The sequence below is a fragment of the Aythya ferina genome (genome assembly GCF_964211825.1).
Source record: "Aythya ferina genome assembly, chromosome: 3".
NCBI classification, from domain to species: Eukaryota; Metazoa; Chordata; class Aves; order Anseriformes; family Anatidae; genus Aythya; species Aythya ferina.
Window position 1 is genome coordinate 56059557 of NC_140298.1, and position 13902 is coordinate 56073458.

The window sequence follows — 13902 nt, forward strand, 5'->3', positions numbered from 1 at the left end:
TCCCTAAGCACCAGGTCTAACCTTTCTTTGACCACCACCAGGAATATTGATGCCCTCATTATGTCCTACAGCAAGCACGTATTTCCTTCTGCAGAGTATGTCTACCTGCTTCATTCTTACTCCCAGGAGAGACAGATTATGTGAGCAAGCCATCTGTCATTCTCCTCCGGGCAACATCTGAACTTGATGGCCAGTAACAACCAAGTTCAATGGAAAGTTTCATGACAGTGTGTTTCCACATAAAGGAGAGAGAGACCCAGTCTAAGGTTCCCTTTTAAGGGAGTGTTGCAAGTGTTGGAAATATTTCAACAGATTAATATGAGGCATTAGTCATTAGAATCTCTACACTTCATTTATCAGAACTGAAACCGTGGTGTTGACCAGCTGTGAATAAAGTTGTTGGCCGCATTCATGCTCTTGATACAGTGTGTGTGGTTGTGTGCATGTGTATTTATACATGCATACATACATACAAGAAGACATGCATGCTTTTTTGTTGTTCTTTGTTAGAATAAAAAAAATAATCGTAGAAATTTCTAATGTCTCTGTTAAATTACAACAGTAGCATTAGCATTATCCGCTAAATGATCTCACACTAAAATAAATCAACCAGCCTGCCAAAAATCTCCCCCAAAGAAAAGTGCTCGAGACCAATTAAAGCCACTTCTGCTGTGGGTGGTGAAACCTCTGCTGTGAGGGGCATAGAACAGGGAGTCCAAAATGTGCCCCCAGAGCCACGAGGTGCTTACGAGCAGTTTGGCTGTGACTTCTCTTGATGGTTGCCTATGTTTCTGTGGATGGAGGGATTTTATTTCTGCTGTCTGCAGTACTGAAGCAGTGTGGTTTGGGTGGTGCTGGCAAAGACCTAAAGCAGGGAGGTGGCGCAGCCAGGGGCCGCTGCCTGCACCAGCACCGGCTGCTGCTGGCTGATATGGGGGAGACGGGAGGACTGCAGCAGGGAGCGTTTGCTTGGCATTTTGTGGGAGCACGCTGCACGGGCTGAGGCTGTTTCTTGTAAAAAAAAAAAAAAAAAAGCCAGTTGTTTCTGTGAATTTGCTGTTAACCACCTTCTCCGTTTCTGGATCCAATTTTATATGACTTTATGCCAAGCCAGTGGAGGGAAGAGAGAAGGAAAAAAAAAATCAAAAATCGAACTGCATTTTTCAATTTGATTGTTTGAAATGCATTCAGCTTTCAGCAATGAGAGAAGTCTCTTTGTTCACGCTGATTAGAAGCTATTACATGTAAAGTACAGGAAGTGACTTCATTTGAACTGTACATTCAATATATGGATTCTGATAGCAACCAAACCAATGTGGTGTACCAGAAATGTGACACATACATTTTAGTCCTGAGACTAACCAGAAAAAAGTGTGTGTGTTTTTGTTTTTTTTTTTGAACTTAGCTTTCAATCAACCAGTGCTTTTATGTGAAGTCATTTTAGATGAGTGAAGCTAACAAGAACTTTGATAAGCTTGTTGTTCAGACTGGAGAGTGAAGTTAAACTTGATAAACACTCCGGCGTGCTTTCCCTGCTGTTTATTTTTTCTTTTCTCTAAGTTTACAGGAAAGTCCTGCAAGGCACTGCCCTTTCAGGCATTCAAACAGTGAAGGTACCTTTCAGTTTCTCCTCCCTGTGAAGTTTGTAATATACAGGAGAGCACAGGTATCCTGCTGCTGCGCAGCCGTCATGAGACCCTGCCGAAGCTGCTGTGTGCAGTCCCTTTATGAATATCACAGCCCAGTTGTGCTCCTTGAATCTTCTCTAATTATTTTGCTCCTAAGACTTGCTCGACGGAAGGACCACAGTAGAAAGCCTCGCAGGGGTCAGTGGGAGGAGGGCTTTTTACGGGAGGCTGGGTGAATTCTTCCTGACCATGCTGGTGGTAGTACTGCATCATCACCAGACAAAAACCTTACTGCTCCCAGATGTTCTCAACTGTCATTACGGTTACTCCCTCTTAGGAACTAGGAATGAATCACAGTCACTGTTATCATTTATATGTTTGTATAACACATAGTTTTGGAGTTCTGAAAAGTTTACGTGCTTGCACTCATGTCTGTCAGGAAAATGCCATGCATGCTTTGCACTGGAAGGTTTCCTTACAGCCAGAGAGGAGCTCAGCCCCCCTGGGTCCTTTCTCAAGCCATCCTTTCATCACAACAACCGTGCAGGACAGGGTCATACCTTGGTAAGGCAGGAATGGGAGCCTGGGCTGATCACCACTGTTGGGGTACATGGAGGGTGTGCACTCCATACAAGTTGTCTTCCTTCACAGGCAGGGGCACAGGGGCATGACAAGGGCGATGGGAGGGAAGACATCTCTCCAGACACGTATCGGTGCTGAGGCCTGGGCTCACCTGCAGCGCTGCTGGTCCTGGTGCCAGGGAGCAGGCACAGCTTACCAGTCCGACCTGAGGCCTGGGGTGGCAGTAAGGCACGTTTCTGTTTTATTTCCATCTCCAAATATAGTAACTCGTTTTTTAAGTTTTACATTTTCGTAGAATGAGGTCATGTTACTATAAATGTGCTTAATGTTAAGGACGATTGCTGGGATGTTTGCAAGCCAGCCACCCACCGTTCCTTTCCCTGGGGAGTAGGGGCCCTAAAAAAAGGCAGAGGCCCTCATGCTCACAGTGCTGCTCATCCCTGCAAGAGATCAGGACTGCTCCTCCACTGAATTTCCCAAATAATACAAATTCACATGTGTATGAATGTGCAAGTCTGCAGTCTTTGCTCAGGTGAGCGGTTATGATTGCAAAGTCAGCCCTGACTGTGGTTTCCTGATCCTTTTTTTTTTTTTTTTCTTTTGTGTAGCTGATCAGTTGCATCTGTCTGCTAACACAAGGTTTTCTTTTATGAGATAGAAGTGATACAAAAAAGAGAAATTGAAGAAAAGTTCACCTATTTTCATGCTGGACTAGAGATCAGTTATTACAGCTAAAGACTGAAAGTCAGTAGAAAATTTAGCAGGACAAAATATTAGAAAGTAAACTTTTTAATAAAATTCTTATATTCTGAGTTCTGGTAATTGTAACTGGAGTTCTACTTTAGTATAACATAAACTGGATGAATTATTTATCAGTTAAGATAAATAATCAGCTCCCTTGTAAATGCACTTTCTACATCAAACTTAGGACATGTAAGGCTTCTTTCATAAAGTTTTAATTTTTTTTACAGAGGAAATGTGTGGCAGTGGTCCACAATAATGGGAAAATAACTTGGGATTAAGTGTTTGCTAATTGAGTACTTTGAATTTTTGCCAAATAAATAATATTCTGGAACAAGATTTTCAAGCTTGTCCAGCAATGGGTGCTTCAAAACAAAACACAGAGCAGGGAAACCTCACATACTTTTATGTAAGAAGAATCAAGAATTGCATACTGCAAATGCAATATATGTTAGAAGATTTCAGTAAGGTATTTATGTGGCGTTCCTCTACATGAAAGCCGCACGAGGGTAATGGAGCAGTGCAGTTTTACTTTGGGGTAAATTACTGTTGTTTGCTATGCAAATCTTATGACTGTAATTAGACTTGGATTTGGAGTGCTGTGTACACTGATCTTTGTTCCCTCCGTGCATGGGAGCTAGTTTTAATGCTGCAAAACAGCACAGCAGATCTGGAGCACTGCTGGGCCAGACAGTCACTTCTCGCCGCGCATCGTTGCAAGCAATGGGTGTTGTAAGAGGAATGGTTTGCCTCCATGCTCACAGCACACACGTGTAGCACTGCAGACGCCTTCTGAGCCGCTGAAGGATTCAGATACCACCATGTCACTTGACAGCAGAGGTTGGAGAAGATGCAGGAAGGCTGCCCTGATAAGGATCTGGTTGTTAGCAAACCATTTTTTAAAAAGTTTTGCTCTATGGCTGATTAGCCAAGGAGCTGGTGGTATGCTCAGGCTCTCCCGGCAGAGATTGCTGTTCCTAGTATAGCTATGTATAGCCCCGTTATCTCTGCAACCGGACTTTGTGTAACCGCGGCCCGTGGCGCCTTGCCCACGCTAATGAGCTCTCCCTTGAGGCCGGGCTTGTGCCTGTGGGGGTGGCACTGCACGGGGACCGTGCCGCCGTTTTGGAAATACGAGGTTGGTAACCGTGCTCGAGCCCAGCTGGCTGCTTCTACCTGCAGGAGCTTGGCCCCGAGCAGGGCAGGCGGCCCTGTAGTCATCCGGGGGGAAAGGGAAGCAGGCTGGGCTGTGGTCTGCAGTGCTGGCAGAAGAGAGCTGTCACCTCCACCTGGAGCAGGGGCAAGCACCACCACGGTGGGAAAGGCGCAGGTGAGCCACGGGCATGGTGTTGGTGTCGCGGTCAGCCCATTGCGGTCAGCTGGTGGGTGGGAGCCTGTCCCGTGGGCACTGTGGCTGCTGGCAATGCCTCCTAGCAGCAAGGCAGAAGCTGGCCCCATGGCATGCAGCAGAATAAAAATCCTACCAGGTATGGGATCTGCAGCTTGTGCTGTTTCATCTGCAGGTAGCTAAAAAGGGCATTATTTGGATCAGTGTAAGAATCTTTACAGGCACAGAGAAAGAACCAACAAGTACCCTGTAGGGGACAACATAGCACTGCTGCTCTGAAGTTACAGTAAATGGCATGATCTGTTTTGATCTGTTTTTTTTTTTTTTTTTTTTTTTTTACAGCTTGTAGTACCTGTGAATTTGTTTCTATTATTTTTGTTGCCTACTCATTTAAGTAGCAGCAAAGCAGAGGAACAGAGGCAGTTCTATTAGTCCCTTGCAGGCTTGTACATTATCAAGTATTTCTGTAAACATGACACGGAATCCATCAATCTTGTTTGTGTAAATATAAGTTATGGGAGCAGGGAAACTGTAAAACCACCAAGCAATATACGAATGTTCCCAACAAAAAGCAGAAAAAAATCTTCACTAAGAGTGAAGAATTTCTATCAGACTGCATTTCATACCTAGTGCTAATGCTGCCAGGTGTGTGTTGCTCCTGTAACAGGATGCTTCATGGTTCTGAACACCTTAGAGGGTGTGAAAAATATATATATAACGTTTTACCTAAGCAGCCAAGTGAAAACAGGGCATAAAATCTGTGTGAGCGTTGCAAAGTGGTGCCACAGTGTAGCTACAATAGCCGATACATTTTTTGCCTTGCAATTTATCATTGAAATACAAGGGATCCTGACTGAGCTGGTCCTTAACTACCTCCAAGGAAGATCATGAATTTGACAGTTTTGCACTGTTAGTTATTGGGGAAGAAATAGCAAAGACCCCCACTCCTCAGGGGAACTTTTTAAGGCAGTAGGTGCTCTCAGCAGTTATACTTGCAGTGGCCCAATCCCATGTTTCTGGCACACCCAGCAATTTTCAGTGTGCAATACATTCAGAGTCGGGCTACCAGCATGCCAGCGTGGGGTGAGAAGTACTGTGCGGTACATGTAATTCCAGGATGGCTGTTAAACTGCTAAATTAGCTGGTAATCTCCACATCCCACATCAAAACACAGGCAGTCCTAAAGCAAGCGTTGGGCAGGTCTGGGTGTTTTGAGGTGCTGCACAGAGACACCGGCCCAGAGTCACCCCCAGCAAGGTGCTTAACAAGTACATGAACCCAAATGTACCAAACTGCCAGGGTGTTGGCTGAAGTGGGTGGGAAAGCTAATTAACTTATAGCAGTGTCCTAACTCTGAGCTGCTTCCAGCTATGGAGTCTGCTGTTTGGTCATGTTCTCCAGGACAGCACCCTGGTGTTCCAGGTTTTGGCTAGGCACCTTTCTGGCAACTACTTCTTTGCACTAGCCTTATTTTCAGTTTCAGGGAGCATCCTCCATGTGTGTGTTTTAAAATTCCATTTGAGAGTGTTAGATTTCTGTTTTGAAACCAAATCCTCCCCCAGTGTGGACGGAGGCTGGTTGGGAGGTCAGCTCTGTGGTTGTGACGGCACCTGCAGGTGGTGGTGAGTGCCTCAGTCAGGAGTGGGGATGTCACCACCCATCAGCAGGGCCTTCACCAAGCTCGTCTTGTGGTTGCTACTGATATCTCTGGGAGTATTTAATCATGAGCTTTCCCAGTCAGGCCACTTCAAACCATACCATCTGCTTGCATGGCAGCAGAGTTTAACTGACAGGATACCAGTGACAGATTTGGAGGCAGGTTCAAGGGAGGCCTGCTGTGTTCTTCTCCCCTGCTTTCTGCTCCTCGTCTACCCGCTGCCTGCCCTGGGGCCTCCATGGTGGCACTGCCCCGGGAGGGCTGCAAGGTTTGCTCAGGAGCTGGGCATTCAGGCGATGAATCACAGAGGCATGGCAGGGAGTGATAAGGTCGTGTACTTTATGATTAGATACATCCTCCCTCTAACAGCGGCTCTTTGTCTCCCTTTTGCTTTTGGTAATGTTTTTCGGCTATTTGCATACAACAACTCTCCAGGCAGGAGCCGTGCAACTTGAAACAAAGTCGCTATTATTCTAGGTAAGCCTAGGGAGCTGGTAGAGGACCCCTAATAGCTTGGTTGCCCTCAGAAGACATAGATTGTTGGTAATTTATTTAAAAGCCTATTATGTTAAATCACCATGAAAATATTTTATTTTCCTTGCAGCCTAGCTGTAAAGGACCTTCAGGTACATAAAATGCTGTGTAATTAGAAAAATCTGTCCTGCGGCTATATTTAGGGTGTTTTTTTTTTTTGTGCATTTTCAGTGATAACTGAAAGTATGGCATTTGGTGATGCCACAGTGATGACTATAGAGTGGCATGTTCTTTATCTGTAACAGTAGCAAAAAGAAAAAAAAAGTCATGGATTTCAGTTATTCGTAGTGCTGGTGTGCCACCTGGGAGCCATGACAAAAGAAAACTATTATATGGTCCCCAATGTATTGAAAAATATGGACTACTGCCATATTGTCTACTACTGTAGACTGACCAACATATAGGTCTACCTCCTCATTTACAGCTAGTGGAGACACCAGAGAACTCAGTAGGAACACTTCAGACTTATTTGGGGAGGTTTGGGACCAGACTCTTGAGGTGTGTCTATTGCCTTCTTGTGTTTTCAAATGGAAACCTTTTGGAACCACACTGAATATTGCATCTGTGTCACTACCATCCTTTCTCTAAGCCTGTCTTCAATGTCTGTCCAGATGGTGTCTTCTGAGTGCTTATGCTTCCCTGAACCTCTTTGGCTACTAGCTCCCACCTGTAGTGAAGCCTCATCTCTCCCAGCTCAATCTTTGCTACAGCTTCCCATGGCTCCCTTGAACTCTCTTGGCTGTCTTGGCTTCCCCCTTCCATTGCTTACTGCCACTTACTTGATCAGACTTGCTCAACAGAGTTGTCAAAAGTAGAACAAAGCAAGGTGGTCATGGATGACCAACATCATCTTTTCCTTTTAATCATAAAGTGTTGTTGGTTTGGTTTCTACTGTCTATAAAAAGGCTTTGTGCAATGTTTTCCCCATCACCCTGCATAACTCCACTGCCTGGATGACTTCTGCTGAAGAGTATCATTGCTGGGTTGTGTCCCTGCTCAAGTTTCCCTGGCAACCAGTCTGAGCTACGCTGTGCCAAAAATACCGTACTGTGCTGGGAGAAAGTCAGTGGTTGCAGACATGTATTTCTCATTAGTGACTTCTCTGGATGGTTTGTATGTCCTGCAGATGTGATTACTAAGAAAAGATCACTGGGAAATGTGGTGTGCCCTTGTGTTTTCCATAGGCTGCCCATGCTAAGAAGGCTACCTTGTGTGGCTGTTGCCTGAGTTGTGGCTGTAAACACCTATCATATTCATTTCTGTGTTACACCAAAGGTCTCATCTCCAACTAAAAAGGGTCTGTGTAAGCTCACGAAGTCACAGTGATCTTTCTTGGGCTGCTTGGATCTCTGTGAGTTTCTTTGGTTATTACTAGTAACATTGCCTTTCTCATATACACCTTGATTTAAAGGTGTGCATACTGCGAGCTCCAGTTTTCCTGTCATGCTGGTCTCCAAAGGGACTGTTTGCAACACCTCAGAGTGAGCTTTGTATAAGTTTTGGAGTCAGGACCTACCAATGCGCACAGGAGGGAATGCACAAACTGGAGGTCTTATTTCAAACCTTCCTGTTTCATTTTTGGTTTGCAGATAATCTTTTCACTACTTAATGTAGAATAGTGGTATAAAGAGGAAAAAAAAAAAAGGAAAAAAAAAAGATAATTTAAGCTGTGTTTTCAGGTGAGAAAATTAGAAGAGACAAAATTGGAGAGTAGCACAGCATTTTAAATAATGTGTTCTCTTTTCTGGATTTTTAGGGTGTGAGGATTGCGGTAAGAGCCTTATAGGAGAATGCAAACTCCATGGACCACTCATCAAGGCTAAAGACAGGGTTATTCCTAGCCGAGCCCGTCTTACCCTACCTCATTACCTTACTTTGCGAGTGTTGGAGCTGCGAGCTGGAAACCAGCAGAGTAAGTATTGTTGCTCTTTTTCCCACATTTGGGAAAGAGGAGGCCACTGGCTGTACTAACACTTGCTTGTTTTCATGAGTAACTTAATTGGGTATTGACTGTGTGAAGCTGATGTTACCAAAGCTCACACTCAGCTACTGTTTTTTATGACTGATTGCTAGTAACCTCAATGCATAGACTGATGTCAGGACATTAGCCAGAGCTGGTGTGACATTGAACTGTGAGCAATCAGTTGGTTCTCGTGAGGTGATATGCGTCTAATGAATGTTGAATTTGTATCTAATGGTAACAGCCATGTACTATATTACCTATCTCTTTTTTCCCCAAGCATGCAAAACAGGAAAGAGTATTCAATAAAAGGCCAGAAACAAAATGGTAAATAGCATCCCTCATCCACCACCCACCCCCTACAGACTCAAAAGAACACAAGGTGCTAATGTACCTTTTACAGCATCTTCTGTTCACATTGTTGAAGGACAGTTGTTTGTTTTCTTTAGATGGCAGGACAGCTCAAATGCCCACATTTGAGCAAGGGAACTACATGCTCAAATCTTGCACAGATACCTGTGTAACGTAGTTTTGTGTAGATAACATTTCATAAAGAGAACGGCAAGATTCCTGTTGTGTTGCTTCATTGGTATTAAATTAGAATGGGCAAGATGGATAATTTTGAGTTTTTATAGATCCTCTCCTCTCATACTGGGAGATGACAGCCTGGTCAATTATACCAAGAAGTACAGCACTATGATAACATCAGCTTGTACATTGAAGAGTATCAGCACATTTGAGCATTGCATGTTAATGTTTTGTCATGGGTTTTATGTACTTTTGCAAATTGTATTCAGTGTAAGTCCCATTTTTAAAAAGCCTCTTTAAAGACTGGGATCCTTTTCAGACTCTTAGCCTTTGAATGATTTACCTGGTTTATTAGTTTAGAAGAAAAACTAATATGTTCAGCACTATTGTGTGTCTCCATTTTCATAGTTGTAATTACACAAGAAATAGCTCATTACACCTGTATTAATATTAGACTGGTCTTGTTTGTTTATTTATTTGTTTGTTTGTTTGTTTGTTTGTTTTTCATTCACAGTCCTCGGAGTATTTGCGAAGAAAGTAATACAGAAGAGAACACAGTTTGGTCCTTATGTTGGTCAACTGTCTACAAAACTGACCCGCTATGATGAGAGTAGGCTAGTCCTGCAGGTAAAAGCCCTATGACTTAAAGACACATATGTACTTCATGTTAACATTTCGTATTCATTTTAACCGGGCAACTTGCCTTCTAATCTATTTAATTAATCGTACTTCTGATCTCCATGTATGAAGTTAAATCATATTACTAGATTGCACAGCATAGCCTTTCACCCTCCAAGAGAGGCTGGCAGCAGCTGTCCCACGACATGCTGTATGTCTTCCTTTGAACTTCCTCAGAAGCTTGGGACTGGAAAACAGTCTGCTGTGGAGGAAGGCATAGATGCAGATACTCCTGTAATTTCATTTGAGAATGAAAGCAATAGTTTCAGTAATTGCTGTAGATTTCATTTTTGCATGAAATTCATGTGAGTGGTCTGCCAGGAAAGGAATACTATTTTTGCTGTAGGATTTTCCTTGCACGTTGATACCAGTTCTTCTCCATAACTAAATTTCTTCCATCCTTACATGATGCTGTAATTCTTACAAATGCAGAAAAGGTACATCTCTAGTGAGTTCGTGAGCATGGATGAGCTAATCACCCAGTTCCTTCCTCTCCACCAAGCCATTGTAAACCACACCCTATGCTCTATCAGTCGGCCCAGTTTGCTTTAAAGTGTACTCTGATAAGCACAGCTCTGACTGATGAAAGAGCTGTTTCTTCACAAAAAGAGACTGCAGTCCCAGATTTTCTACATGACAGCAGTAGCTGCCTTGGCATTTCTCTAGCAGCATTTTGTATGCAATCAAACCAGGACCTGACCATCAGGAAGGTATTTTCATTGGAAACGTGACAAAGTTAGGTAAAGTAGTTCCCAGAATCAATGGAAATGAAACTTGTTTTGCAATTAATTATTAGCATAGTTACAGATTAGAACAGATACATGCAGCGCTGACATCTGTGTTGCAGCTTCAACTGTCCATGTTCCAGAGAGTGTGAAAAAGCAACTGTCTTGTATGAAAAGGTCGGAAGCATTTGCCTTGTAGAGGCATTCTCTTGCAAAGGAAAGGAGGAATGAAGTAAAGCAAAAAGAAGGATCTTTCTGGCACAATTGTTCATTTGTATTTATTTTTACATTGTTAAGGAGAAAATGAGATGACTGTTAAAAAGTCATTATGTTGTATGTTGCCTCTTTGGACTTATTACACAAGCTGCATGATTGTTCAATGCAAAACACAGCATTAATGCATCACTAAAGTTTGAGATTATCAAGTACTCAGGAAGTACATTAAGGCACAAAGCTTATCTTCCTACCTGCTTGCACTTAGTTCTTATAATACTATCTTTATGTAACATAGAAAAATGAGAAATATAAACTGGAAATACATACAAAGGCCTACAGCTATTGTAGTGGTTGGGCGCCTCAGAAGGTACTCATTCTTCACTTTCTTTTGCACATGGTGTTCTCTGAAAGTGATCTATTTCAAAACAACCATGATTTCAGCAAATGTATCTCTGAGAGAAGGTAAATAACTAGTAGCTCTGACTCCAAGTTAAAGAAAATTAATATTTCTCTGTACAGGACTGGGTTTTATCCTGTTCTTTCTCCCATCCTCCACCTTAATTTCAGGTGTTGAAAGATGGAGGGAAGTACTTTCTGGACACTCCCAATGAAGACTGTGGAAACTGGATGATGTTTGTCCGGCTAGCCCGGAACCAAGAAGAACAGACCCTTGTGGCTTATCAGCACTGTGGAGAAGTCTACTTCACGACTGTTAAGGTACTTAAACCCATATTGCTTCACCTGTCACTCACATGGCAGTTCACCAACAAAGATTCTGAAAGACCAACCCTTTTACAGATGAAATATTTATTATATTCAACTGGAGCTTTACGACATACCACCCTTTATGTCACTTAATCCATAGTAAAGCAAGCAATCTATGGGGTTTTCCAGTAAAAGGCAATGTGTACATACTGTTGTGGGCAGTGAAGAAACTGAGCAGAGAAATAAAGAAATACCATTTGTGGTGGAGGTGTTTAAATATAAATGCTGTAAAGTCTTACCAGTCTTCAGTTCCTAGTCGGCACATGGAGAGATTATCTAGCAGTGTTATATTTGACAGTACTTTTTCTAGGAAAGCACACACACACTTCTGTCCTTTATCACATTGTCCTGTATTACAATGTGTTTTTGGACACATTGTACGTTCTGATCACATTACCAGGTGCTCAGAAACAGGATACTAAATAGCCTCTTTAAGTATGATTTTCCAGACATATTTTTATTTTTATTTTTATTTTTATTTTTATTTTTATTTAAATCAGAACGTGAACTTTTAATCAGAACAGAATTTCTAATCAAAGCTTTTTTTTTTTTGCCTTTTTTTTTTTTTTTAAATCAGAACTCTTTCGTTTAGGAAACTGAAGTCTGTATTTTGAACGTTCCTTAATTTCCTCTTTTATATTCTAAGTAAATACCTGTGTAGTATAGTGAGGAACATAAAAGTAAGTATAGGATACTAGTCAAAAGAGGTTACTGTGGGAATATTTATCACACAGTGATGGTGTGAGAGTAAGTAATGGTGATAACACTTCAAAGTCTTTTATAACAGTGTTAGGTATATTTGCCTTTTGATGAATAATAAAGCAATTAAAAAATCAATGTAAAGCAGTATATACCAATCTGTGACAATGTTTAGGCTCTGCTTCAAATTATGATACAGTCAATACCTTTTCAGATTTATGATGTGATTTTAGATGCACGCTGTACATGTAAAACTGATAGGATTAATAATACTGTATTTGAAAAGCATGCACAGCTGCTTTTCTAAGAAACTGTAGTTACAAATTGATAACGTAAAGTTTCTGTTTCAATTTAAATACTGTGTTGAAACAGCTCACTGCTGTTTTCTACAGTACTGCTCATTGGCATTAATGGAGAGTTGCATCCTATATATTAAAATGAAAAGTATTTTAGGATGAGCAATGTGTTTTGGAACCCTTACTATGCATCATGGGGAGTTACTCTCCTTTTCTCACTCCTAAATCCCAGTACCATTCATGGTGCCATCACATCCTGCAGACAGTGTCCAGGTCAGTAAGGTGATGGCCTTTTGCTACACTTAGGCACACCCTGCTGGTCACATTGTGAGGCTGCCTTAGGGCTGGTTACGAAGATATTTTCTCAAGATATTTTGAATATATTCTGTTAAGTTGGGAGTAGAAGTATCGGCTCCTCTCTCCACTTTTTTTACAGAGATATCAGTTTAGAATAAAGGTAGAAAAATTTCAGTAACATGAAACTACAGCACAAAAGCATACAGATATGCATACGTCTAAGTGGCCTACTGACAGCACTGTTGGTGTACTTGCTGATCTAATGACTGCAGTCCCTAGAAATGAGCGGTTTTTAAAAGCAATGAATTAATTATGAGGAAGTAAAAATAATCCAGGCTTGCTGTCTGTTTGATCACAGGAGAATCTCCTGTGGGTGCTGTCATAGGTTTCTGTTATTACCACAGGTGAAACAGTGTAAATGATATCCGTAGAAGATTAGGACACTAGAGGTTCAAAACTGAGATTAAGGCTTTCACCTTACTTGATTATTTCTCACACTCATGCCCTTGCTTCCCCTACAAAGTCACATTTGCTCGGTCTCAACTTCCCATGGGGGAGATTGCTGCTGGTCCAGGAGGGTCAGGCAGGAAGTCCTGGCGGTACCGTGCTGTGCAGCCATTTTGTGGTGTCACAGCCCCAGACATGTGTCTCTGTGGATCTCCCCCATTTCCAAATTTCTCTTCCTGATGGCTTAGTTGTCTCCATCTAAAAAGACTATGCAGGAGCTCAATGCGTGATTGGCCTCCTAATTGGTGGTTCTGCTTCACGTCCTTTATTAATTGGAAGATTCACCACAGACCACTTCAGTTTAGACTAGGTGTTATTAGAACATACAGCCAACCCATAATGGCTGTAGTTAATAAGTAGGCTTGTGCCTGGGAGTTCAAAAGTTCAGTTTCGGACATTATGCGCACAATTATCTGTCACCGTTTAGTGTTCACAGCCTGTTATCTTTTACCTGCCATGCTTATGCCATACTGATGTTATATAACAAGTGCACTTCAAGATGTCACATTATGTGAAATAAGGCTTGGCTGCTGTCCTTCCAGGCTAGTTTGTTCTTTTCAGTGGCACAAGTTTAGTTTAGCTCAAAATAAAACTACAAGTACAATGCAGATTGGCTGTACACCTATTACAATGTTGTGTGATTGCTTTTTTGTTTGTTTGATTGGTTGGTTTAGTTTTGATGATAGATGAATAAAACAGTGTACAGGGCCAGGAAGTCATAAAGCCTTTCTCCTTTGCATC

The 13902-nt window shown here is 42.1% G+C and overlaps 1 protein-coding gene across 7 annotated transcripts in view; it reads left to right on the forward strand.

Moving 5' to 3' along the window:
• Positions 1–13902, forward strand: part of PLAGL1 (PLAG1 like zinc finger 1) — a 48827-nt gene that overhangs the window by 25816 nt on the left and 9109 nt on the right. For 6 of the 7 annotated variants that reach the window (XM_084512753.1, XM_084512752.1, XM_084512756.1 and 3 more), the window contains 3 exons: positions 8247–8402; positions 9493–9605; positions 11165–11314. In XM_084512753.1, coding sequence (XP_084368879.1) covers positions 8247–8402; positions 9493–9605; positions 11165–11314 — 419 coding nt within the window. Of the gene's footprint in view, positions 1–4130; positions 4282–8246; positions 8403–9492; positions 9606–11164; positions 11315–13902 lie in introns of those variants that run through there. The other variant, XM_084512758.1, reaches the window with a different exon arrangement.